At 40.4% G+C, this 27,255-nt stretch overlaps 1 protein-coding gene across 50 annotated transcripts in view; it reads left to right on the top strand.

Annotated features, from left to right (window-relative positions):
- The window catches only part of TRDN (triadin), a 974,263-nt gene that overhangs the window by 189,610 nt on the left and 757,398 nt on the right, over nt 1–27,255 (top strand). For 48 of the 50 annotated variants that reach the window (XM_089686429.1, XM_089686383.1, XM_089686430.1 and 45 more), the window contains 7 exons: nt 7,683–7,730; nt 9,575–9,628; nt 11,742–11,789; nt 19,487–19,543; nt 20,612–20,659; nt 20,872–20,931; nt 24,521–24,580. In XM_089686429.1, coding sequence (XP_089542555.1) covers nt 7,683–7,730; nt 9,575–9,628; nt 11,742–11,789; nt 19,487–19,543; nt 20,612–20,659; nt 20,872–20,931; nt 24,521–24,580 — 375 coding nt within the window. The remainder of the gene's footprint in view (nt 1–7,682; nt 7,731–9,574; nt 9,629–11,741; nt 11,790–19,486; nt 19,544–20,611; nt 20,660–20,871; nt 20,932–24,520; nt 24,581–27,255) is intronic. The other 2 variants (XM_089686384.1, XM_089686382.1) reach the window with 1 other exon arrangement.

The following is a 27,255-nucleotide window of genomic DNA, read 5'->3' as shown; positions in this document are numbered from 1 at the left end:
TGCATTTCCAGCAGCGGACCAACCACTAACAGAAATAAGTATGAAAAACATGCTAGCGTCGCTACGTCAAACACTGCACAATGACATCTCTGCATCATTAAATCAAATTACTAACGCAATACAACGACAAGATCACAGAATTCGCCATATTGAATCTAGCATGGGTGACATAATCACGGCTCACAATGACATGATTGACGCACATGCAGACCACTCATCTGATATAGAACAAATCAACCTCAAGTTGGCCGACTTAGAGGATCGATCACGCCGTAACAATATTAAATTCAGAGGGATCCCTGAATCAGTCACCAACGATTCACTGCTACTTTACCTACAGCAATTCATTAAAATACTTATTCCGTCACTCTCTGATGTAGAACTGGCGATTGATCGAGCTCACCGGTTACCTAAACCCACATTCTTGGCGGCATCTATTCCAAGAGATGTACTAGCCCGCATACACTTCTACCACGTCAAAGAGAAAATTATGACGACGGCCAGAAACCCTCCACCAATACCGCCATCCCACACAAACCTCAAATTATATGCAGACCTGTCCAAAGCCACACTTCTTAACAGGAAAAAAATGGTCTCTATTACTAAAGCTTTGAGAAACCATGGAATAGCATACCAATGGGGCTTCCCCACAAAACTAACGGTACGACAACAAGGCAGGATCTATACTATCAAATCCCTAGCAGCAGGCTTAGACCTACTCAAAGTCTGGAATATCCTACCCGCAGACCCACAAGAAAATGCACCTGGCTCTATCCAAAATATGGAAGCATCATAACGGGCACCATGATAATTTCTATTATCAAGCACTTCTGCCTCTCCCTCCAGAGGCCACCTTTTGATATATCAATATCTGGCGATCGGCCTAGATCCGACGAAGATTACTACACCAGTTTACAGTTGGCATGACCCTTCAGGAGGTCAAAGCCTGTTCATACCCCCCATCTTTGCAGTAGCAATGCATGATACTCGGTTTACTTGCGTTTTACGCAAGTGGTTTTTTATCGTTCTTTACTTCCTTATCCTTCTCCCTTTAAGACACAACCAGCTACGCATCTATGCCACAAGTTCCACAACCCTCAAATTTACAAGGAAAATGCATTTTGCCTCTCCAATCGAGCCTACTATATACCATAGTTACACTATTACTTTCCTCTTCAGCGAAACAACTACTGAGTCAATACTCTCTCAAATAACAACCCAACTAAACAGATACCTAGCAAATAGATTTATAAATGATTAACATTACATCCCTCAACGTCCGAAGCCTAAACTCTCCTTTCAAGAGATCAATGCTCTCCAGAGAAGCCCGAAAATCCCAAGCAGACATTCTTTTCATACAAGGGTCACATTTTGCTACTGAGAAGACCCCTAAGTTATATCTCCACCGTTTTTCTCAATTGTTTATGGCTAACAACATCAAAAAGAAAAATGGAGTTATCACGGTCATTAATGACTCTCTCTCATTTCGCACTATTTCCAGCATAGCTGACCCACAAGGACGCTACCATATCTTGATTTGCCAAATAAATGACTTAACCCATACCCTGGTGAACATTTACGGTCCAAATAATAAACAAATGCAATTTTACCGCAAACTCTACAGAGTCATCTCGCAGTATAAACAAGGCAGACTCATCATAGGTGGTGATTTTAATGTTCTGGGTAACCCACTTATGGACTCATCTTCCAATAAAAAACCTGCCAAACTTAACTTTAACCAATTCCTACATGACCATGACTTGTACGACATCTGGAGATGTCAACATGGAACCGAGAAGGATTATACCTACTACTCACCCCCACACCTATCATACTCCAGAATTGATATGTTTGTTACCGACAAATGGACATTACAACAAGTGACATCCTCCACTATTGGAACTATAACATGGTCGGATCATGCTCCAATCAACATATCTTTAGATGACAACCGACGCACAACGATCCCGCCTATTTGGAGACTTGATTCTTCAATCCTGAAATCTCCAGAAAATCAGAAACATATACTTGAAGCCCATAACCTTTTCTTTGAAACTAATGCTACCCCTGATATCTCCATTACTACACTTTGGCTAACATACAAAGCTTACATGAGAGGTATCCTCATACAACTTAACTCTCGAATCAAAAGATAATGGTCCCAACAAATTGACCGACTACTGACTTCCATCCACATAAATGAAGAAATAAACAAAAAGAACCCAAATCCTTCCACATCCACAGCCCTAAACACTGACAGAAATAAATTGCACACCATTTTACTACACACGTATGGCACTAATCTCCAAAAAACGAAAACCAAATTTTACTCGCTTAGTAACAAACCAAACTCCCTTCTCATTAAAATCATCAAACAAAGACGACTCAAATCTAAAATATTCACGATTCATCACCCTGCCACACACTCTCCAGTGACAAACCCATTAGATATAGCCAACGCTTTTGCTTCTTACTATCAGAACCTATACAATATAAAAGACGATCCGAACACTGTCCAACCAACAATTCCCTCTATCGAAAAATTTCTACAGACCACGAATCTCCCCCAACTCACTTTATCACAACTTGAATCTATCTCTGTGCCGATTTCACCCACAGAAATTGGAAAAACTATACACTCCCTACCTCTAAACAAATCACCAGGGAACGATGGATTCACTAACGAATTTTACAAAACATTTGCATCTAACCTTTCATCACATCTCTCCGACCTATATAACCACGTTGCTTCTAATGGAACATTCCCCTCTGACATGCTACAATCATTAATTACCACTATTCCAAAACCGGGCAAAGACCCCCAATTAGTCCAGAATTACAGACCGATCTCATTACTTAATACGGACATAAAAATATATGCCAAAATAATTGCCTTACGTCTACTCCCATATCTACCCACACTAATTCACCCAGACCAAGTGGGATTTATACCTGGTAGACAGGCCCCTGACGCTACTAGACGAATTATATCCCTAATACACCAACTAGAATCTGATAGCCAACCTTCTCTTTTTCTATCACTCGATGCAGAAAAAGCATTTGATCGAATTCACTGGCAATTCATGATACTTACACTCCGGAAATATGGAATAACAGACTGGATGCTATCGGCGATCCTATCCCTATACTCTAACCCTACTGCTAGAGTACTGACCAATGGCACACTTTCACAGCCCTTCAGCATATCAAACGGAACCAGACAAGGTTGCCCACTTTCCCCTATTATTTTTGCCTTACTTATTGAACCATTGGCATCCAAACTTAGAGACGACCCAAATTTTACAGGAATTAAATTTCTTAAAAATGAACACAAAATTAGTCTATTTGCGGACGATATTATCCTAATGATCACAAACCCCTATAAATCGCTTCAAACAATACGCACACATATCCACAACTACGCAGCAGTCTCATACTACAAATTGAATGAATCTAAATCAACTATGTTAAATCTCCATACACCCATAGCAACACAGAATTTAATCTCTAAACACTTCCCTTTTACTTGGGAAAAACATAGCATTCCCTACCTGGGAATTAAAATTACAACCAAAATTAACCAACTTTACACTTCTAATTTCAAACCACTACTTGACACGATCCCCCAGGACCTTAAGAGCCTACGTGCTACTACTCTGTCGATACTAGGCAGAGTAGCAACCATAAAAATGTGCATACTACCTAAAATACTCTATATATTTCGTACACTCCCTATACCAGTTCCTTATTCTTTCTTCTCTAAACTTCAAAAAATATTGAACAAATTTCTTTGGAACGCAAAAAAACCCAGGTACAATACAAATCTCCTAATCCGTCCGCCCTCCAGAGGTGGAGCTGGTCTACCTCATTTAAAATCATATTACCAAGCCGCCTTACTGGACCAACTCTTCTTCTGGTGGCACCCTACTATTGAAAAAACCTGGACTGTCATGGAAACCGCCCATGCACCTAATTCACTCATTATCAGATATACTATTCATACCTCAAACATTTCAGTCCCACTCTTTGCATAATCACCCCTGCATACAAGCCTCTTTGATGGCCTGGCATGAGTTCCTAGCTTGTAATCAAGCACATAAAGACAACATACATATTCTGTCCCCACTCTCATCCCTGCACCTCATCTCTCCTCACTTAAATCTGACATCATGGAAAGCTCGGGGCATACATTACATCCGAGATCTGTATACTATACATAAACTAAACTCATTTCATACAACACAAGAGAAGTTTCACCTTCCAGACAAAGAACTATTCACTCATTTGCGTATAACACACGCCCTTTACAAAACAACTCCACCATTCGAAATAGAAATTCCTGCTACTGCACATCAATTCTTTCATAGGACAAACCATCCTAAGAAAGGAATTTCAACCTTCTACACACTTATAACCGGAACGCTATTCACCACATATACTTCATCCTTAAGTAATTGGGAAAAAAACTTGATCCAACCAATAGCCCAGCATACCTGGGAAAAAACACTCACAATTACCTTTAAAGCTTCAAAGTGTAGTTCCCATTGGGAAACGTACCTTAAAATTCTACACCAATGGTATCTAACCCCCACTAAATTATCCATATATTACCCTCAGCGCTCCCAGACCTGCTGGAGACACTGCGGAGAAAATGGCTCCCTTCTTCATTTACTATGGACATGTAAGTCCCTCAAATCCTACTGGAACAAAGTTTTCCAAATAATTTCCTCAATTACAAAAACTCCAGTTTCCCCAAACCCGGCCTTAGCCCTCCTCCACATCGGAATAGATAGTTTCCCCATAAACTCACGCACCATCGTCATTCATATTCTAGCAGCTGCAAAGACCAACATTACTAAATTGTGGCGATCCCCTACCATTCCACTCCTGCTCCGTCTCATGGCTGATCTCAACTTCCAATGTGAGATGGAAAGAAGAACAGCCCTTCAAAATTCATCATATCAGAAATTTGCAATACAATGGTCTCGATGGTTGAAAAATCCTAATTGCTCAATAAACTGAATACTACCCTATAATACTATAAGGCACTTATTTATGCTACAAGTGTGTCTTCCCTCCCTCTTCCTCCCCCCCACCTCATAGCCCTCCCCCATTTACAACTTACTTGCTCCTAAAAGGTACACAGAATACTGAGCATACTTCTCATGTAAGCATAATCAAGACTTATGGTTTCTCCAGCCAGATGGTGGAGAAACTCCAATCTTACCTGTTTCCTTTATTACTGTTCTCTCTAATGTGTACCATTCTAAGCTGTTGTTTATATATACCCTTGTTATGTTATAATCTTTCAATAAAAATCATTTAAACATAAAATAAAGTATTTAATTTAATCTGTCAGTGTGACAATATTTTGGTCCTGTCTTAATTTTCATAACATCTATACTTACCATTTGGTAAGTGGTCTTTCCAAAGAACTGTATTTGTCTATTTAAACATGTACACTTCTACCCAACCAAGACTAGGACAAGCCCTAAACGGGTTGCAGGAAAGAAAATCACTTATTTTCTCCATAAACACAGTCAATGTTTATGGGGGAATGTCTTCCGTGAAGCTATAGTGTTTTGTTGGTGAGGAGCCTACCCTGCCAGCAAAACACAAATATTGATGCTAGCCGCTATAGCCTGCAGTACTCATATGTAAAAAATCCAACAGGCTGGTTGTACTGAAGTAAATTATTGTATTGACTTCAGTACAATCAGCGTGTCCATAGATGGATCAAATCTTGGCCTATCTTTGCTAAACCAGACAAGATTAGTCCATCTAGGATTGGCTTAAGAATTAAACTTCAAACTGAACATAGGTAGCACAGAGTACCTGTTCAGTACTTAAATTTTTCATCCAGGCATTGCTGTAGTGCAATGTTTCAGCCCATTCCTTTGATTGGTAATCTGATGAAACTGGAACATACCAACTTGTAACCAATTCTTGCTGTCTCTAACATACAGAAAACTTAATGTAAGAAAATGCCAGTGCTGGGTTGTCCCTTAATGTCTCAAATTAGATTCCAATTTGCCTTGGGAGTTTGGATGTGATTGGTAATTTAGGAAGTTATATAGCACAAGTTTCAGGAAATAAACTTCTACATCCTTTCTTCTGACCCTGTGTAGAGCCCTGCAGTGTCCTGGAATTCATTGCTTATGTAATAGCTCATTGATTTATTCTTTTAGATTGGAATTTCTCTGAGAAATTAATTTTGCCTTTGGCATAGCAACTCCTGCTTGAATGTTTTTTATGCCTCTTAGTTGGTTAAAATGTGTTCATTTACTGTGTAGTCTACCCCTTTAGCCTTTGAACATTTGGAGAAGGTACAGACAGGGGTGGACTGACCATTTGGAAACTCGGGCACTGCCCGAGGGCCCAGGGTCAGTAGGGGGCCCCATGAGATGCCCCTGGTACCTTTTTCATGGGCTTTTATGAGTTTGGGAAAGGACACAGGGGCCCCATGATCCCCTATTGCCCGGGGCCCCCATGAGTTGTTAGTCTGCCCCTGGGTAGAGATAGCATTTTAAAGTCAACCAGTACTTTTACTAAACAGGGATCTATAAATGAGTGCTGTTCCTACTCTTCCAAGTGGACACATTTCTCAGCTTTGTCTAGGCAAGTATACTGCTCATATAAAGGTGCACACTTGTGTCACTTGTGTACTGATTCATGGTCGAATTCAAATTCCTGCTCTGGTAAAGAACACTTCATTCTTATACTATGAATGTGTGTGCATACATTTTATGGCAGGTGTCTACCTTTGCTTTCACCCTTTCCATTAACATAAACATGTATGTATAGGTGTGCTAAGTGTATGTAGTTATAGGATAGCTGCCTAAGAGTCATGCCTCTACTGTAGAGTGTAAAGATTTACCCACTTGTTTCATTATCTGTATATATCTATGGCCAGCTTTACCTTTTTCCCTTCTGACATATCTCTTAAAGAACCATTTTTCTGTATTTACTGTCCTCTGTAAAGTGCAGTCTAGAAAACTTCTCTTGGAACATATTCCTCTAGTCTTCCCATAGACACATCTTTAGGATTTCTCTGTACTCAGATGCCAGAAGCATCTATCCAAGTTAATCTGCAAAATGAACTCCCCCTTCCCCAGGTGAGATTTAAGCACTTTGTTAAAGATCAGGATTCATTTTTCACTCCCATTCCTTTTCCTGTAAGCTATGCTGACAGTATGATCTGGTGGCTGCTCTCAGTAGTCAGTTACATTTTACCCAATACAGACAAGGCTTTAGGGAATATAACATTTGTCAGTTGTTTCCTGAAAATCAGTCTTAATGTTGCTCTGACTGTATACATAAACTGCTATTTATCAAGATCAATTAACATTCTGTACAACCAATCACATTATTTTCCACCAGATAGGCAGTAGAAATACTTAATTATCCCTGGCATTTATATTAGGACATTAAAGAGCAATACATACTTTGATCACAGTCATTGTAACCCTAGGCAACACTGTTTACAAAATGGCAAGTCTGATTTAATTATTTATTGCCATTAAAATGTATAATTCCCTTTAAAGTTAAGCTTCTTATTATGTTGAGGGGGTTGAGCAGATACAGTAAGCACCTTTTATATGTTGAAATGCTGATGTAAATAGATGCATACTATCTTAATATCCATATCTTTAAATTCAGGAAACACTCTTATTATTTTTCAGAGAAAGCAGAATTGAAAGCAGAGATTGTGAAGAAAACGCCATCTAAAGGTAATCACCTAAAAAAATGACATTAAAATATTAGTGGTAATGACAGTTGAGGTAGTAAGTACACCATGTAAACCTAAACAAGTGTTTTATCAGCATTATATTTATATACCGATATGTGGAGTGTACTGCAATTGCACTACTGACAATTATAAATATCCCCCACTCTTCTGTAATTTATGTCATTCATAATATTCTCAATCATCCACTAACAATTGAATGCTTCAGCTGTTTGTAATAATTTTGGGTCGTGTAGCCTATGCAACAACTTCATTTGATTGATGTTTGTTGCAAAACTAATGAATAAAGGGGTAGATATAATTAGTGTTGGATATTAGAGCAGGTAAGGGAGTACAGTTTTTATGGAATCCAACATTTGAACATGATGTTATCATGTATGCAGAGGAAATCAGCTCCAAATAGGGCCAAGTTTCCAAATTGGCTCATTTAGGCTTGTGTCAAGGACTCACAAAAGATTTTGGGGCTCCTACAGAAGAGTAAGATAATAGGAAGTGATTTATATGGTCCCTGAGCCCTCTTGAAAATGACAATAAAGAAAAGAGGGTGCACCTACCTAATGCCTTACCAAGACACCATTTATTAGAAATAAAGGTTTATTAATTGTCTACTCACAAACATATGTGAAATATAGACATGTATTGAAATGTAGAGAAGTCCACCTCGAGGTCCACGATACCACATCAGTGGTGTTGGAAGTCTGCATGGCATCCAGAATGGCTTACGCATTTTGTGGGACGAGCCCTCTTCCCCAGAGCCAAAGTGTGTTACTACTCAATGGACTGCATGAACTCTTATATACCAGTTAGTGGCCTCAAACTACAATTAGGAGAGGGGAAAAGGGTGGCAACATAAATTATGTGGGCTATAAACAATAATAATAATAACAATAATAATAATATAAGCTAAAAACAATAGTGAGGTGTTACAATAATCTTTATACTGTATAATCTGAGTGGCGAGCCAGCAAGGGAACCATAAAGACCAAGTGCTTTGTATAATGCTATAAATATAGTATAGTATAATAAAATAAGATAAATAAATTATCATTATAGTAGATTGTTAACTCCATTCTTAATATCACATTGCAATCATTGATCTGACAATAAATTTGTCAAAAGTGTCCACTAGGCTAGTAAGGTCCCTCAGTGCTCATTGTAATCAAACAGTAGTAAGGCGAATAATGCCTGTGTATAATCAATGTATATAATCCTTTGCGGCACTCTCTGGTGCTGGTGGAGTGTACGCCACTTGACTAGAAAGGGGGGAACCTGAAGAGCAGGTGTGTTTGTGTTCCACCCGCATCTCTGGTTCTGGTAACATCACTTTCAGTTGGCCTTAATGATATAATATCCGGACAGGCGTTCTGGCATCTACAAATATATCTTAAGTGAGAGGAATGTCATTCTACAGGCATGGCATAGGTTCCACTTAGTGGCGTAGATGCCCAACTACAATCACATATCATGTATCCATCTATGTGACTATGTCTGATAGAGGAAAAAATGAAGATGAGGCCAAAAAAAAAAAAAAAGAAAGAAAGCAATGATGGACCCTGTTAGCCAGTCACTCAGATGAACAATGAAATGTAAAACAGACCAAAAAAAAAAGAATAACTGATGATGATATTAAAACATCATGTGGTTGCAGAATAATGCATTTTACAATATATATATATATATATATATATATATATATATATATATATATATACAGTATATATGTATATATATGTGTGTGTGTTTGTAATATCTGTATACTCAATATATATATATACAGAATAAATGTATGGAAGCAATTTCAATACATGTTTTTTTTCTTCAATTTAGCTGTAGAAAAAGAAAAACCTGAACCAAAAGTAAAAGCAGAGAAGAAGGCTCCACGTATGTTGACATACAGTGTAATTGGTACTTGATTATGAAAAAATCATTCAGTACAGAAAAGACAATAAATGTTGTTTTACTTGTTTTTGCTGGTCTCCAATCCTTAATAATGGAAAATAATGTCACTTCCATTTTGCTATTGGGGGAAAACAAACAGATACACATGTAGCACTCTGACTCAATTTCCAGTTCCCCAGTGGCAAAATAATATTAGGATACACAGCACATGTTCCCACACCATCAGCACCTTCCATGAACAGAAACATGGGGATTCATTTTCCATGTTAAGGTACCCCTTAGCTGCAGATCACTCTGTTCAACTGTGTGATCCCTCAGAGGGAAAGAACTGGTGCTGGATTTTCCTGCTAAGTATTATATTGGATTTGATTAAAAACTTTGGTTTTCTTTTCATCTTCTAAATTATAGAAAAAATCCATTTGAAACCATCAGCAAACCTTTGTTCAACATTCTCGGGTTGTTTTGGTTTCTTTTTTTTGTAATGCTGAGATTATGCAGTGAACGCAGAGGATCACAGTTGGTAGAAGCTTTACAGAGGTATTCATAGTATGGAAAAAAAGAAATACTTAATACTCTAAATGTTCTCTAGTCTTCTTAAATCCTCTTATGGGTGGGTACATTCATGAACCTTAAACAGATATAGACCCTGCTGCAGGAGTTACAATATCCCATCCACACAGCATTACTCCCCAGGATCCCCAGCTTTACAAACAAAGAAAAAAAGGTTACCAGGCATATCTTTTTGAGATATTTATTCAAATGACAACATATAAAAAATTGATCACAGCTAATTACTTTTTTTGCACCAAGAGGTGTTCACTCATCTAACTCTCATCTTACTCAACCAAATTCAAGGATAAGGTACATTCTTGAATTAAAAATATTAATTTTGACATCTGTCTAAACTGCATACATTTTTAAACAATTTTTTTTTTACATTTCAGTGTGTACTCTCACCCTTTTATGCTTTTAGACTTTTGGATTTCCATTCATTCTGAATGGAACTCCAGCACTCCATACCAGTGTACTACAACACACGTGTTTCAGTGCAACATAATAAACAGATGTTACTTATCCTTAGGACAGTGCACTTCAACATGCAAAAACAATGCATTTTAACATGCTTAAAGTGGTTGTAAAGAGTGAAGGTTTTTTTACTTCTATGCATTCTATGCATACATGTAAAAATAATCTTCTGTGTGCTGCTCCCCCCACAGCCCTTCTCAGTATTCCCTAGAGCCCCCTCTTGATCCAGTAATGTGCTCGGGAGCCTTGGATGTCCCAGGTCTCCATCTCCTCATTGGCAGAGAGAGCAGTGGGAACAATTGGCTCCCACTGCTGTCAATCACAGCCATTGAAGCAATGAGGAAAAAGTGTGGGGGGGAAGCTGAGCTGCAACTTTGTGTCTTATGTGTGCATAGAGCAGGCTCGGGAGTGAGCACGCACCAGTGCCTCAATTGCAAGTGGCTTGTTATTGGGGGTAATGGTCAAGGGGGAAGATCCAGGAGCGCTGTCAAGGGACCTGAGAGGAAAAGGATTGGGGTTGCTCTGTGTAACACCATGGCGCAGAGTAGGTAAGCATGACATGTTAGTTATTGAAAAAAAAAAAGCAGAACATTTAATATCACTTTAAAACATTGCATTGCAAATCTGCGAATCTGGCCTTAGGCCAATTCTTATAAGGAATAGCATTATGCCAGATTGTGTGTTGACTACTTAGATGTGAGGGGCTGGTAGAATTAACATTTGGACCTGGACCACAGCCATCCACATTTCTTAGCTAGAGAATGGAGTATATTTCTGTTTTATAATCCCCAGAAGGGGATTATTTTGACACCCATGTTCCCATTTACTCATTTACCAATTTCCAAATTTGTCGATTAAAGCTTTAATACACTAGAAAAGGACTATTGCTTTGTTCTTTTCCACAGACTCATTACATTAAAAAATAAATACATTTAATAAAATGATCCTGCTTCAATTGTGCTACATTAAGAAGACTTAATGGTGTGTGTTATAACTTATTATACTCATAAATGCTAAATAAATTCTCTAGCAATTTCAATACATGTTTTTTTCTTCAATTTAACTGTAGAAAAGGAAAAACCTGAACCAAAAGTAAAAGCAGAGAAGAAGGCTCCAGGTATGTTGATATACAGTGTAATTGGTACTTGGTTATGAAAAAATCATTCAGTACAGTAAAGACATGTTGTTTTACTTGTTTTTGCTGGTCTCCAATCCTTAATAATGGAAAAAAAATGTCTCTTCCATTTCGCTATTGGGGGAAAACAAACAGATACACACGTAGCACTCTGGCTCAGTTTCCAGTTCCCCAGTGGCAAAATAATATTAGGATACACAGCACATGTTGCCACACCATCAGCACTTTCCATGAACAGAAAAGGAACTTTGGCGGGATGCTAAGGAATCATTCACAGCAGAGGTGGTGGTGCTGAGCTGGCAGCTATTTCCAGTGCAGTCTCAATGAATAGACAAGGCAGAATGCATTGCTTTTTTTAATGTCAGTTCATGCAGCATACTGGATGCAGTACTTTTTGCAGCTCAGAGGGTTTCAACACGAACCACTGCATCACAATGCTGCAGCAATGTAAGAACTCCATTCAAGACATTTCAATAAAGTTCTGTGAAAAAAAAACTAGTAAACAGTGGGATATTCCAGGATCAGCATATCAGCTCTGTGTTTCCCAGTGTACACCTGTGGCCATGTGTTCAGCATGGCCCACTGGTATGAACTGGCCCTAAATATCCCTCCTCCACTTGGCACAAAAGAGAAAATAACAACTGTCTGGAGGCCCCTGACAACACAACAAGCACATTCTCTAGTTCTCATATACTCTCAACTGCACAGCGCTCTTACATTCCATCTCCCGATCCTCTGTCATCCTACACCATCACCAACACATTCCCCCCGCTCTCATCTTTCCTGCACTGCCCATTGCCATCACAAAACTTCTCTCCAACCCCCTGACACAACCTTCAACACTTTCCCCCACTATCGTACCCTCACAAACCCTCAACTGCCCAGCCCCAGCTCCCCTTCTTTCTAATCACAAACACTTGTCATTTACATCCCTCCTGGCAGTACCTTCAAGGTTGGGCAACACAGTTCCATTCCGTACAAAAAGTATCTGTTCTGTTTTGATTTTTTTTTAAATACTGTAACTAACATGTCATACTTACCTGCTCTGCGCCATGGCTTTGCACAGAGCAACCCCAATCCTCTTCCTCTCAGGTCCCTGGACGGCGCTCCTGGATCTTCCCCCTTGACCATTGCCCCCAATAACAAGCTGCTTGCAATGGAGGCACTGGTGCGTGCTCACTCCCGAGTCCTGCTCTTTGTACTGGAGCAGCTAATAGTGGAGATTAGCTAGTTCTGGGCTCTGCAGCAAGTAGTGCAGATTGTCCTTGGCCTCTGAAGCTGGCACTGTAGATCAGACTGCTCTTGCTCTGAAACCAGCAAATAAGATTATTTTGCTTCTGGGCACTGCAACTGGAACTGTAGATTGGGGTGATCAAAGGCTTTGCAGCTAGCTCATTGGAGCTTTAGTTACTGCCGTGCAGGATCCCATGCAGGATCCCAGTGGAGGATCCCATGTAGGATCCCAGTGGAGGTTCCCAGGATCCCATGCAGGATCCCAGTGGCATTTATATTACTTATGTACCCCCCCACCTGACAGACAATGCTCCACAGGAGCTTATCTCTGTCCTCCACCTCAGCTGATGCACATTGCTTTCTGGCCACTTGCAACACCATCAACCACCCAAAAGCTATCAAGCTATCATCTCTCCTCAACCACTTCCCACCATAACTCCCCAGCTGACAGACATCCATCCCCAACTGACTTCCCTCCACCAACAACATAGCCACCACCACACTACAGACATCCTTCTATGGAAGCTGGGACTTTTGTTTTAAATTATTTTCTGTCCGTTTGCAAGGCTAAATTGCAGCTTTACTTATTTTTTTTTTAAAGCTGTTAGTAGTTTTACCAATACAAAAAAAGTTTAAAAAAGGGGCAAAATGAAAAATACACAAATCCATTAATAATATGCTAGGTAGATGCTTCAAAACTGTATGAAATAGACTAAATTACTGAGAACGTTCATACAGAAATATTACAAATTTAGAAAATGTATCATTGTATGCAACACAACCATCCCAGTGTGTAATATTAAATTATTCCATAAGAATGGTATTTCAGTCATTCAAAAACAACAGACTTATTGGCTTAATCACCAGATAAAAATAGAAGAAAAAAAAATGAATGCAGCCTTCACATCTAAGAATTGGTAAGCTGCAATATAATAAATGGTTGCTTCTGAGTTTAATACCACTTTAATTCTCTTTAAGAGCTATGACAAAATCTAGGTCACTACAGACACAGTAGTGGAGGGGAGTTTAATGGAAGGAACCACAGCACACAGTGGGGAACTAGCCATTCAACAGACTCAAAGTATGTTGGATGCTAAAACTGCAGCAGAATGTTGTAGCTCTTAAGGATGGTCAAACACTGACTCACTGCCAGCTGAAATTTCAAGTGTCTTATTTGCAGGGTTTTACATTTTTTTTTATAGAATCCTTTATTGACTGGTAGGTGACTGTTGTTATTAAATGTGTAGTTCCCTCATATAAGCCATCAGCAGTGCTGTACTTTATAAAAGTTCACAATACAGCACACAGACTCCTGCCAGGTGGCTAAAAGGCTGAACAGCATATATTGTTACTTTAGGAAAAGTGCTTGACAATTTTGTCTAAGTATGATGAACTTGTCTATGAAATGTCACAGTGAAGCAGCAAAGCCTGTATTTTATTTATCTGTTTTCGAATATAGTGGATAACACATTTCTCAGTATACATAAGATGGCATTTATGGTAAAGCTCCCAACTGCTAGAGCTTTGGGAATCAACATTTTGAGATGGGGCAGACTTCCGCTTTCTTTGTAGTTTCATAAAATTCCTTTCTTAGGCTGGTCTGTAACTGTTAGTTGATTATTACCAGCTCACACCGGTGTGACTTGTCATGTGATTTGACAGTTCCAAATCTCATGAAAAGTCGCATCCTATTTGTGTCTATGGAATCATTCAAATCAGTGCAAATCCAAATTTGCGGTGAGGAACTGATTTTGAAAAAAGGTTCTTGCACTTTTTTTCTGATTTTATGCGCGGCTTGCATAGTCATCTGTGCATGAAGTTCCATAGATGTCAGGAAAGCTGCACGTGAAATCGCACTGACCAGCATCTTTGAAATTGCACTTCTTCACTTGATTTCAAAGCCATAGTATGAACCAGGGCTCAGAATGAAAGTATAACTAAAGGCATAACTTTTTTGGAGGTTTGCATAGAGTAGTGAGGAGATAGGGAGGGATGTTTTTATTGCTGTTTGTGTCCCCTTTATTGAAAATTAGAACAGGAATTAAGGTGAGGCTGAATAAAAAAAACTTTACAACAGAAGTTGCCAAAAGAACAGGAATAGAGGGGAAATCTTCAAATGGGGACACTTGTACCTGTGACAACTGTCTAAGAGAGTATTTCCTGTACAATGAAAAGGTATCCTATTATATCCTGTTGACTCTACTTGACAGGAAGTGAAGGAAATTCTGAATAACGAGACAAAATTAGAACTGGTTAGCACTTCTGCCTGGCAGTACTTGGGTCACTGGTTTGAATCCCAACCCCGGCACCACCTGCCTGGAGTTTGCATGTTCTCCCTGTGACTGTGTGGGTTTCCTCTGGGTGCTCCGGTTTCCTCCCACACTCCAAAGACATGCTGGTAGGTTAATTAGCTCCGTTCTAAATTGTCCCTAGCATGTGTATGTATGAATGTAAGTTAGGGACTTTAGATTGCTCCTTGAGGGTTAGGGACTGTTGTGAATGTACAATATATGTAGGTTAAGCACTGTGTAAATTGACAGCGCTATATAAGTACCTGAAATGAATAAACAATACTAACAGCCAGTAGTTCTCCCTTATAAAAATGAAAGTTTGGTTCAGATATACTTGAAGTTAAATCTTTAGGTAATGTTTTGTCTTTTATAGTTCCTTTCTACCCAACTCATCAATATAGTAATTACAACTGTAAATGAAACCTTTAAACTTTCAAAACAGCTTACTTTATACCCAGCGACTATCATCATTAGGTCTCTGTGCTTTGACAATGGCTGGTGGGGCAGGCCTGGATCTACCCTGTCTGATGTGGGAGTGCAGTAAAAGATGCAAGGGGGCAGAGGATGGGAGGTCAGCAGGGATGTGTACAGGGGGTCAGCAGGGCATCAGATAGGCTTAGCATTTTCTCGACAGTGTACAGAGGCTATTAGTTTGCAGGGCAGTTGAAAGGGTCAGGAGGGAAGAGGACAGGGGTCAGCAGGGAAAAGGATGGGAGGTCTGCAGGGGAGTGTACAGGAATCGGTATGGCAGTGTACAGGGGATCAGCAGGGTAGAGGACAGGGATCAGCAGGGTGGAAGACATGAGCCAGCAGGACAGTGAACAGAAGTTAGCAGAGCATGGGACTGGGGTCAGCAGAAGAAGAGAGTGGTCAGCTGAGCTGAGGTCAGCAGGGCGGAGGACAGGGATCAGCAGGGCAGAGGAGAGCAGTCATTGCTGGGAAGGCAGAAGACAGGGGCACTGCTGGCAGGGCAGAGGACAGGAGTCATTGCTGGCAGGGTACTTGGCAGAGCTTCTCCCATCCTTGCAATGCACACAGTCTGGGCACAAGCAGCAGTTCTCCTCCTCTACACACCACACATAGCTGAGATCGCATTCCCTTACACACAGCCATGATCTGCAGTGTGTAGCTGGCTGCTATGTTGCAGTTCTGACCTGTGAAATTCCCTTGTTGGAACAGTAGTGTGCAAATGTAGTAGCCAGGTACACACTGTGCAGATTGTGGCTGTGTGTAAGGGAATGTGATCTCAGCTATGTATATGTGTAGATGAGGAGCTCTGCTGCTTGTGCCTAGGCTGTATGCAGTGCAGGGATGAGAGAGGGAGCTCAGTAGCTGGGCACAGTGTCCGGGGTGGAAGGTGGGGAAAGGGTGGAGGGGCTTTCATTTCTTCAACTGTAAGTGGGTAAAAGCAGGAGAGATTGCAACTATATCAATATGGGGGTGGCAGGTCTAAGATGGGCAGTGTCAGGCAGCAGCCTTAGATAAGCAGAGAGCAGAATTGATCTTTTTTCCCACTACTTAAATGCTCCGTTTGGGACATGTTACATGTTAAAACCATATTTAAGGTGGAACATGTAACGTGTTTCAACTCCTGCCCCCTCTCCCCCCCACCCTGTGACATAGTACGGGGGTTCTTCTCCCTGTAGCTGCTGTCACTTTTTGAAAACAGTACGGCTGCACAGGGCTCTGCCCACACTGCCACATAATTTATTCACAGTTTCCTGTGAATGAATAAACTACAAGTACCATCTTCCACCACAGCAGACAGATGTGTAGCTATTAATGGAGTGCTGAGGTGCTGATGATATTTCTTTAGTCCTCTGACGTCTGCGCTGAAAGTCAGATGTTGTGTGCAGGAGTCCACATTGCACCTGTGATTAGTAGATCACGGGCGCAATGTTTTTTCTCTAATGACCAGCTTTTGTCAAAGGGACATGCTGGAAAACCAGCATCTAATCAGCGCTTGCAGGCAGTCTGTGTGTTCTCGCTCAGAATACAAAGACTCAGCAGGGAAGATTGCTGCACCAACATCATGTTAGTATGGCAATCTGTCACTTTTTTTTGTTCATCCCACTGAATTGAATCCTATGGGTTGGCCCTTCCCCTTAGTTATTTAAGAACTGTCAGGTAGCAGAGCTGTCAGACGGCAGAAGCCTTCATCCGGAGAAGAGCCTCTTTTTTTTTTTTCTTCGGGTCAGCAGTGGCAGCGGGTGTCTTAATTTATTGATTTTTTTTTTTTAATTCTTTTTTTTTTACATTCAGCTGTCAGCAGGGAACCCGCTGGCAACTGATCGCTCATTACATTACCACATGTTTTCACTACTAAAATGCTGCATAACTTCATAAAATAACTCATGCAGTATATTAGTAGCATTTAGTGAATGCCAACAAACTTTGGAAAAACACTGTGCAGTATCTTACCTCATTCTTGGATGTGGTAAGATACCGCTTTGTGAATTGTCTCCGTATCACTATTCCTTTAATTGGAAGTAATACCACCATGAAACTGTGATCACTGTCTCTTTAAATAAAGTAAATATATGTGGTTCAATGATTCTTCCATATATGGATAAATATGTGTACGAACAGAAATAAAAATCAAGGCAATTTCAACAAAAGAAGTGTTCAAGTGTACTCTTTATCACATGCATCCAAGTGGATTCTGTCCCAGTGATATACTATTCCACCATGTGAACCACCACCAAACAGACTTCACTCACCAGAGGGCATGACTGCTTAAATTACAGGCAGCAGAACCACATTATGCTAATTTCTCAGGCCACAGATCATGGCCTCTATCAGGATGGCATGGTCCCTTTAAAGTGTTACTAAACCTAGGATCCTGCATTCACTATATCTGCTCTCCCACAGTACACAGAACATGGAAATGAAACTATTTTAGTAAATATGAACTGTTAAATACCTTTGCTCATCATCAGTTAGAGCAGTCTTGTTACTTCTATCAGTATCCAGTAGAGCACTGGTTACAGCTTATAGGAGGAATTTTCATTGTCCCCTGATTATCCTATGAGGCTGCATAACCCCTGGCCCTCTGTCTGGACAGTGCTGATTGGTCCTATGCACTCTCCTAAAAAAAAAACTATCTAGCAATACACACCAAACTGATCATGTTCAGCTTGCCCCGAAGCCTCTGGTCTATTAGGATATATTTAGGAGACACTGGAAGAAGGGGAGGATCAGAGAAGTCAGGATCAAACATAATTGTTACACAATGGGGAGAATGAACCCCTTAGGTTCCACAATGAGTATACCAAGCATGCTTTACTGCATATACAGACTGATTTTACTGTTGTGGGTTTAGTAACACTTTAAGGATAACAACTCTCTGGTAATGGCATCAAAGGGGTTCTCTTTATCATATGGCCAGTGAAGATGTGGTGGAAGTAGATGGAAAAATGCTCACCACAGGAGTCAGAAATGCTCATATAGTGTAGTACCTTTTACTCAACTTTGAGGTGTCAAACATAACAAAATGCAGCCAGGTAAAAACTTACAAAGATGGCCACCAAGTACAGATCCATGCGGCGACATGATGTCAGCACTTGGGTGTAAACTGCTGTATTGTATCAGACAATAGGATGAGGTGTTTAGGCATCACTTTGTGCATTCAGATCAATATACCCAATTAACCCAAGGAACTTGCACAATGCTAAGGGCTCTGAGAGGGGTTAAGCATGGGGAAGGTAAGTATCAGTGGGTGGATCAAGATAACCTATTACTTTGCCATAAATGGGTCGAATGACCATTTTATATTAAGGTTACATTTATGTTGTAGTGCAATTCATTATAAAAATACTGCTCATTGCATTTTTGGTGCACTTTCCAGCAACACCAACCTTCTTTCTGGATGAACATTGATGTGTAAAATGCAGTTAAAACAGTTTACACAAAAACCTCTTGAGCGTAGATGTGATCTATAGGAAAATCAAAGCACAGGGAAACCCTCAGCAGTGTGATGATGTGCAGTCTAATGAGCAGACAAGTGCCCAAAGAAGCTGCAAAGCTACTGCGGGAAATATATATATGATGGTGCCAACGTTGTAAAAATAATGAATCGGCAGAAGCACTTTGTCCTGACTAGTGACAGCGTATTTCCAGTACTGCACTGCTTGATTTATATATGTTTCTTTTTAGCTGTAAAAAAAGAAACGCCTAAGAAAGCTAAGGCTGAAAAGGAAGCTCCTCCCAAAGGTCAGTAACTGCTAGCAGGAGGAAAGATGTACTATAACAATGTAATCGTTGAACAAAAAAGGCAAATAACTGTGCATATGTTTAAAAACAGAGGCAAAGAAAAAAATAAAATTCATGGTGGCCAACTGAGCATTTTATCTGAACTCCAGCCAGAATAGAAAAATAATTCAGCCCCTTATTAATAGAGCAATACATGTATTGTTTTTAAATGTAGTAGGCACATGAAGCTGACCTGATAGTAGCCTATTTAGCAAAGGGAAGGGAGAGCTAGGATTTGGAGCCAATAATGCGTGATGCGTGCAAATGTGTTAACAAGGAGCATGCTGATAGCCTGCAAAGTGTCAGAGAGAAAGAGAGTTGAGCTCAGGGGCGGACTGACAACTCATGGGGCCCCCGGGCAATAGGGGATCATGGGGCCCTGTATCCTTGCCCAAACTCAAAAAAGCCTATGAAAAAGGTACCAGGGGCATCTCATGGGGCCCTCTACTGACCCCGGGCCCTTGGGCAGTGCCTGAGTTTCCAAATGGTCAGTCCGCCCCTGTCAGGCTTCCAAGTGCATCCACCATTGTCAATTTAACAAAGGAAGTCTGCTTCGTACTTCAGTTACATTTGTTGCTGCCCTGAAAATATGAATGAGTGGGGCCCACTACTGACCCCGGTCAGTCCACCCCTGGTTAAGCTCATCAGTCTACCATTTTTCTTTCATTGTCCAATCACAAGCTGAGGGAGCGAACTATAACTGGTACTCAACTACAGCAAAGAAAATCAGGTCTGCTCCTCTGCCAAACAGGACTGCATTGTGTGGCAGAGCTATGTAAACCTCAGAACTAGATGAACAAAAATACAAATCCTTTGGCAAGTAAAACGGCTCCGATATATCTATTATATCTATGTACAGTATTTAGCTATGTGCCTGGAGTTCAGCTTAAAATTTTATTTTTCAGTTATGGAATCTGATTGTATGGGCAATATCTTCAATTTTCTTTCCTTCTGTTTTTTTATTAGAGTTCCAAAGTCTTTTCTTAACCTTTAAAGCATTTTAATTTCTTATTTCTAATCCACCCATAGAAAAGAAAAAATCAGAACCCAAAACAAAAGCTGAAAAGAAAGCACCAGGTATGTCTCTCGGCAAAATGTTCAATAGCTCTGAACTATGAAATATAGTAAATGTTGTGTAAGGGCTAGAGTGATTGCTTTCTGTTGAATGCATTGTGTTGAGCTTCTCTTCAGCCTAAGAGAGCAGAAAAATTGTCAGTATCTTATGTTTCTTATGCATTTACATGGTTCATATGCATAACAGTTAATTACATTTTTCTGCCTCATTTTAGAAGTTACAAAAGAAAAGCCAGAACCCAAAGAAAAAACTGGGAAGAAAGCTGCAGACAAAGGTTGGAAGCACCATTCAGGGAGAACAATGAAAAATATAATATTACATATTATTTAACTTATTTTTGAATTTTCTTCCTTATGCCCTTATGAAACTCCTTTTAGAAGTTCTCAGTTGCCAGTAGTTTCTTGATGAATAAGGATGTGTGAAACTAAGAATTTTTGCTTTGTCAAAATGTTGGCAAAAAATGGGACATGTCAATGAAATTAGAATTTTCTCGTTTGACAAAATGCATCAAAAGGGAAAGCAAATTTAAAGTTGTCTTAAGATGGAGTGGGCTTTTGCAAAAAAAAACAATAAATGCACATCCATTGATTAAAAAAAGGCATTTGTTATTTTTTTGCACTGGAGCCTAAAAAGTTATTCAGTTTTGATCAGTGGATTGAGCATTGTAAAACACAGGCTTTGCCAGACTACAGTTCTAGCCCAGGTCAATACAAGGTACGGACTTTCAGTTACAGGTCTGAAAGTATCAATTAATTACAAGTGCAGTGACCTCTCATTCTGTGAATGAATGACGTGGCTGTGCAGGAGAAGGCATGTAAAGCAGCACCAAGTTCAAACTTTATTTTTCAGTTTATGGAATATGGTTAAAGGAAAAGAAACCCAGGTAAGAGGGGCTTCATTTTTGACTAAAATTGGTGCCAAGAGCAAAAGCCGTTGCCCCGCTTCTATCCTTCTGCTAGAATACTATCCCACCTACCAAGGATGAACCCTCCACCATATTATGCCCCTTCCAGGCCTGAGGCCTCCACGCAACATTCCTGGCCATTGACCTTTACATGCCAAGAAAGGAATGTCCACACATGAATAAGGTTTCTGCACTTTACTGATGGTACTCAGGATATTACATTACATAGTCAATTTAGTGGACGATCCACATCAGTCACATGTGAAAGCACATGCAGCACTTTAAGCTGCCATCTTCCCTCAGACAGTCTCTCTCTTCAAGTCCCACTCCATAGTTCTACCCAGCTGGGTATGCTCCCTGCAGTTACTCTCCTGATCTCAGAGTCATTAGTACTCACTAACAGGGCTCTGACTTGCCTATTAGGATTTAAGCATCCAGCTCACAACTCATCTTTAGTCGTTCTAGAGACAGGATTTCCGCAGTTGCTCTTACTGAATTCTGTACACCTCTCCTGGCACTTCTGTCCTGTGCATGGCCTTGGCTGTGCTGACTAAATCTGCATAGGTGAGGGGTACTTGGCTCCCATGATCCATCTGCTGTAGGGCTTCTCCCAACCAGGCTTATATATGGGTGCTGCCTCACTCATGATACCACTGCTGGAGAGCTCTACCTAAAAGGGTATCTGGCACAGAGCCACCTAGTGGCAGACTAGCTAACTGCACCTGCCTACACCCAGACTCAATGGGGGCTGCAGACTGTGAACATAATTCATGTTACAGTTTAAATATGAATGTATCTTGAAGCATGGTCAGCAAGGTGGACCTAGACTTTAAATCGCTCCTCAGGTTTACACAATGTATAGCAATGAGCAAATAAAAAACCTGTAATCTGTCACTAGCAAAAACAGCAGTTTTTGTTTTTGAGTCTACACACAACACTGTTTTATTACCTGTCCATTATTTGTTCAATGCTAATAAAAGACTGAATGATATTTGTTCCTCTTATTCTGACAATAGTTACACTTTAAAGTGGTTCTGAAGCCTAAACATTTTGTACCTTAATGCATTCCCTGCATTAAGATAAAAAATGTTTAGGTAACAGTCTCATGCTCTCAACGCCCCCTTTTTCTTACCTCACTCATTTAAGTGCTGTACCCATCAGTAGCAGCTCCCCCCAATCCCACAGGCTTTGCTGAGGCAGTGGGAGCCATTGACTCCTGCTGCTGTCAGTCAAAGCCTGTGAGGAGGGAGGAAGGCCCAAGCCCTGTGTCTATGGACACAGGCAGCAAAGCTTTGGATCAAGCCTGCAGATGTGCCACAATAGGAAGCAGCTACCTATGGTGTCACACCGAGAAGAGGAGGAGCCAAGGAGTGCTGGCAGGGGACCAAGCTCTGTGCAGTTCCATTGCACAGAGCAGGTAAGTATATTATGTTTATTACTTAAGAAAAAATGGCTTTAGAATAACTTTAAGCTCTTTTAAAAAACAAAAAAACGGTGTTGAGCTACTGATGGCCTTGCTTATCAACAAAGCAGAAAGGTTAGGGCCTGGCTGTGTTGTCTGGCAGAACTGCCCAATACAGAAAATTGGATGAACATAGTTAAAATAGTTCCAATATTCAATATGTATATAATGTATATAATGTAAGGAGCTGTCTATCTGGTGTTCAGCTTTTATTATTATTATTTTGTGGAGCTATGACACCACACCTCATTTCCCATCTCGTATATGACCTGCTAAAGACAATAGATCAGCAGTCAAAACCTTCCTTCTATGTGTTTATTACTGGCTAATGACATTAATGATAGCTGCATAAAGCATATATGCCGCAAAATGGGCTTTTACAGCCAGACACCACAAATATACAGTACGTTTACGGCATCAGGAAGTTGCATGCTGAGAGCTCTTATCACGCTCTCCCAGCACACTCACCAAGCTGTCATCAACAGCTCAAGGCAAGGGAGCTATCAAAATAGTCTCCTGATCATGTGACTGCGGTGAGAGTCAATCACAGGAGTCACATGATACAGAAGCCACGCCACCTTCCAGGCGTTAAAGCCCACTTAAAGGTCCACACACAGGTCGGTTTCAAGGGGTGGAAGTGACATCAAGCAATATCATTATTATTCAAAAAGTTTCATACACATCTACTACTTAATAACTCTGTAATCCATTTTTCATGATATTGTTTCTTACTGTGTTTTCCACCTCTTTGTAACATCCTCCATGAGCTGCTGACCCTCTCCTGTCCCTTCTCACTTCCATTTGTTTGGAACAAGCAGTGCATTTTAGTTGTTGCCATATGCACTGCTGTATGTACAGTACACTAAAAATCCCATAGTCCATAATCCATTCTGGGAGTGAGCAAAAAATGGTGGCTACATTTTTACATACAGAAGGACCATGGAGAATTAATGTAGCCACTCTCTAACAGGAAGTCAGATCACATCCAGGGAAGTTGATCTAGACAATATCCGATTGCCTCTTGGGGGATCAGGAAGGCATTTTTTCCTCTGCAGAAGCAAATTGGATCATGCTTGGATCATGCTTTGCTGGGTTTTTTTGCCTTCCTCTGGATCAACTGTGGGTATAGGATTATAATTTTTTTTTTTCATGGTTGAACTGGATGGACTTTTGTCTTTTTTCAGCCAGACTAACTATGTAACTATGTAACATCAGCAAAAAACTGAAGATTTGAAGAAGGCCAAGAGCAATAGAAGATACTTTTTTGATTTAAGAATATATGCTTTTTTTTTTTTGTAAACCAGAGTTTAGTGTCACTTTAATAAGGTATCTTTGTAATATGGTAGGAGAGGCAAGTACATTGCTTATTAGATGTATTTAATTCACTTACTTCTCTTTGCCCAATACCATAAAATAATTTGTGGTTGTTGTGATTTTTTAATTATAGGTAATAGTTTAATGTTACAATCTCTTATTTGTGTATCTCTATTATTTCAGTAGCTGCCAAGCAAAAACCTGAACAGAAGGAAAAAACTGTGAAAAAAGTTACGGAGAAAAGTTAGTACATTTCAATGTTTATAGTTTTCGTTACAACAGAGATATATAATGAGGTTACCCTTGCAAGGATATTTGCTAATTTGTTTAAAGTTGAATTCTAAGCAGATATAAAAGGAGCAAATGTATGCATCTCTGTAATCATTAATGCATAATTAAATGTATTTTTTAAATGCAAGTAGTGTAAGTACTTGAATCTTGCAATCCCTGTACAGGAGAGTAGAAAGAAACAGTATAAGCAGCCAGTCAGTTAATTTCCTGACAAACAACATGCTGATAAGTGGAAAAAGCAGAGTGGCAGAGAGATGAGCCCATCACTGCGCTGCTTTCACTGTCCATTTAAAGGCTGGTACTGGTCTAGAATGACCTGGGCTCAGAGGATGGGGGTTGAATTATGCTGGCCTTCAGACTAAGGATATCTATGAGTGGAAAAAACATACTTTTAGAGGGAATCTCTGGTTTGAAGGTGAATATTGCAGCAAAAGTTGTTTGTTATTTTATATTTTAATTGTGGTTCCCTTTTTTGTTCTTTTGGGCTGGGGTTCTGCTTTAAATAAAGTCTCTCTATCCATTCTCTCTTTGGAAATACATTGCATACAAATCATGCCATTGTTTATAAAAAGGAAGACATTTTAGATATAGGCTTCTTTCACACGGTGGGTCCGATCAAATCCGCCTCTGTTTTTCAGGCAGGCCTGATCGGATGGTCCATTCACTCCTATGGACCACCACCTACCTCTGGGTCTGGTTTGGTTTGCAAAAAAAAAAATTAGAGAGGATATGACCTCTTCCATTTATGTGGATTTGATATGGTAGTGGGACTCCACTGATTGTTTACAGCCGGCTGTCCGTTGAGCAGAGCAGGCTCTGTCCATGTCTGCTCTGCAGAAACTGAGTGGACAAGGACGTGTTATCCGCCCACTCTGCTCTGATTAGAAGGAGATCTGTGAGCTGATCCCTTGCTGATCGGCACGGTGGCCAAAAGCTTGCATAAATATAAAGCTTATGTGTATGTGACAGGGACGGACTGACCATTTGGAAACTCGGGCACAACCTGAGGGCCCGGGGTCAGTAGGGGGCCCTATGAGATGCCCCTGGTACCTTTTTCATAGGCTTTTTTGAGTTTGGGCAAGGACACAGGGCCCCCATGATCCCCTATTGCCCGGGGGCCCCATGAGTTGTCAGTCCGCCCCTGGTATGTGACCATCTATTTATGTATATTTGGACATTGTATGAGTAAAAACGAGCAAATTAACTTTTCAGGTTTAAGGTTTGACCAAAATGGCCTGAATCACCTATGATAAAGATTTGACTTTCCTAATCAAGCACAATATGTGCTCAGTTAGCTGCAGTAGAGGGCAAGGGAGACATTGGGTGTCTAATAGACCCCTGGTGATTTATAAATAATACATTTTATCTGGACAATGTTATCACATAGGGAACTTATGATAGCAATAAAGTTGGAACGAGGCCAATAGTTCTACAGTTGTGTCCAAAATTATTCAACCCCCAATGCTGTAAAGGGGTTTAGGGACTATAGTGTACATTTGGAATTGTATTCAGAATCAAATCCTACAAGGACGTTGTAACTACCCAAATGCAACTAAAATGACATCAATTGTTTATGTAATACAGTAGTAAATGGTTCTTATGTGGTTTCTTCATTGCCACAATTATTCAACCCCTTAAAGACTACCACTCTGAAGAACAGAGGTTCATACAGGTGCTTTCCATCAGGTATTGAAAACACCTGTGGATGTCACCGAGCAGCAATCAAGCATAATAAGCACCAATTAGGCAGCTTTAAAATGACTGTGATACTCAGCTCCTTCTAGACATTTACTGGTGTGGTTACAAACATGGTGAAGGCAAGAGAATGGTCCAGGAAGACAAGAGAAGAGGTGATTTCTCTTCACAGGAAGGGCAATGGCTATAAGAAGATTGCAAAGATGTTAAACATACCAAGAGACACCTTAGGAAGCATCATTCGCAAATTCAAGGCAAAGGGCACTGTTGAAACGCTACCTGGTCGTGGCAGAAAGAAGATGCTGACTTCGACTGCTGTGCGCTACCTGAAGCGTAGAGTGGAGAGAAGTCCCCGTGTGACTGCTGAGGAACTGAGAAAAGATTTGTCAGATGTGGGTACAGAAGTTTCAGCCCAGACAATAAGACGCACACTGCGTAATGAAGGCCTCCGTGCCAGAACTCCCAGGCGTACCCCCTTGCTGTCTCCAAAGAATAAGAAGAGTCGACTGCAGTATGCCAAAAGCCATGTGGACAAACCACAAAAGTTGTGGGATAGTGTTCTGTGGACTGATGAAACAAAATTAGAACTGTTTGGGCCCATGGATCAACGCTATGTTTGGAGGAGGAAGAACAAGGCCTATGATGAAAAGAACACCTTGCCTACTGTGAAGCATGGTGGAGGGTCAATCATGCTTTGGGGCTGTTTTGCTTCTGCAGGTACAGGGAAGCTTCAGCGTGTGCAAGGTACCATGAATTCTCTTCAGTACCAGGAGATATTGGATGGAAACGTGATGCAGTCCGTCACACACCTGAGGCTTGGGAGACGTTGGACCTTTCAACAGGACAATGATCCCAAGCATACCTCCAAGTCCACTAGAGCATGGTTGCAGAGGAAAGGCTGGAACATTTTGGAGTGGCCATCGCAGTCACCA

Source organism: Staurois parvus, unplaced genomic scaffold, assembly GCF_062004578.1.
Source record: "Staurois parvus isolate SC_StPar_1 unplaced genomic scaffold, SC_StPar_1.0 ptg000397l, whole genome shotgun sequence".
Taxonomy (NCBI): Eukaryota; Metazoa; Chordata; class Amphibia; order Anura; family Ranidae; genus Staurois; species Staurois parvus.
Note: the sequence above shows the minus strand (reverse complement) of the source record. Positions and strands in the feature narration are given on the sequence as shown.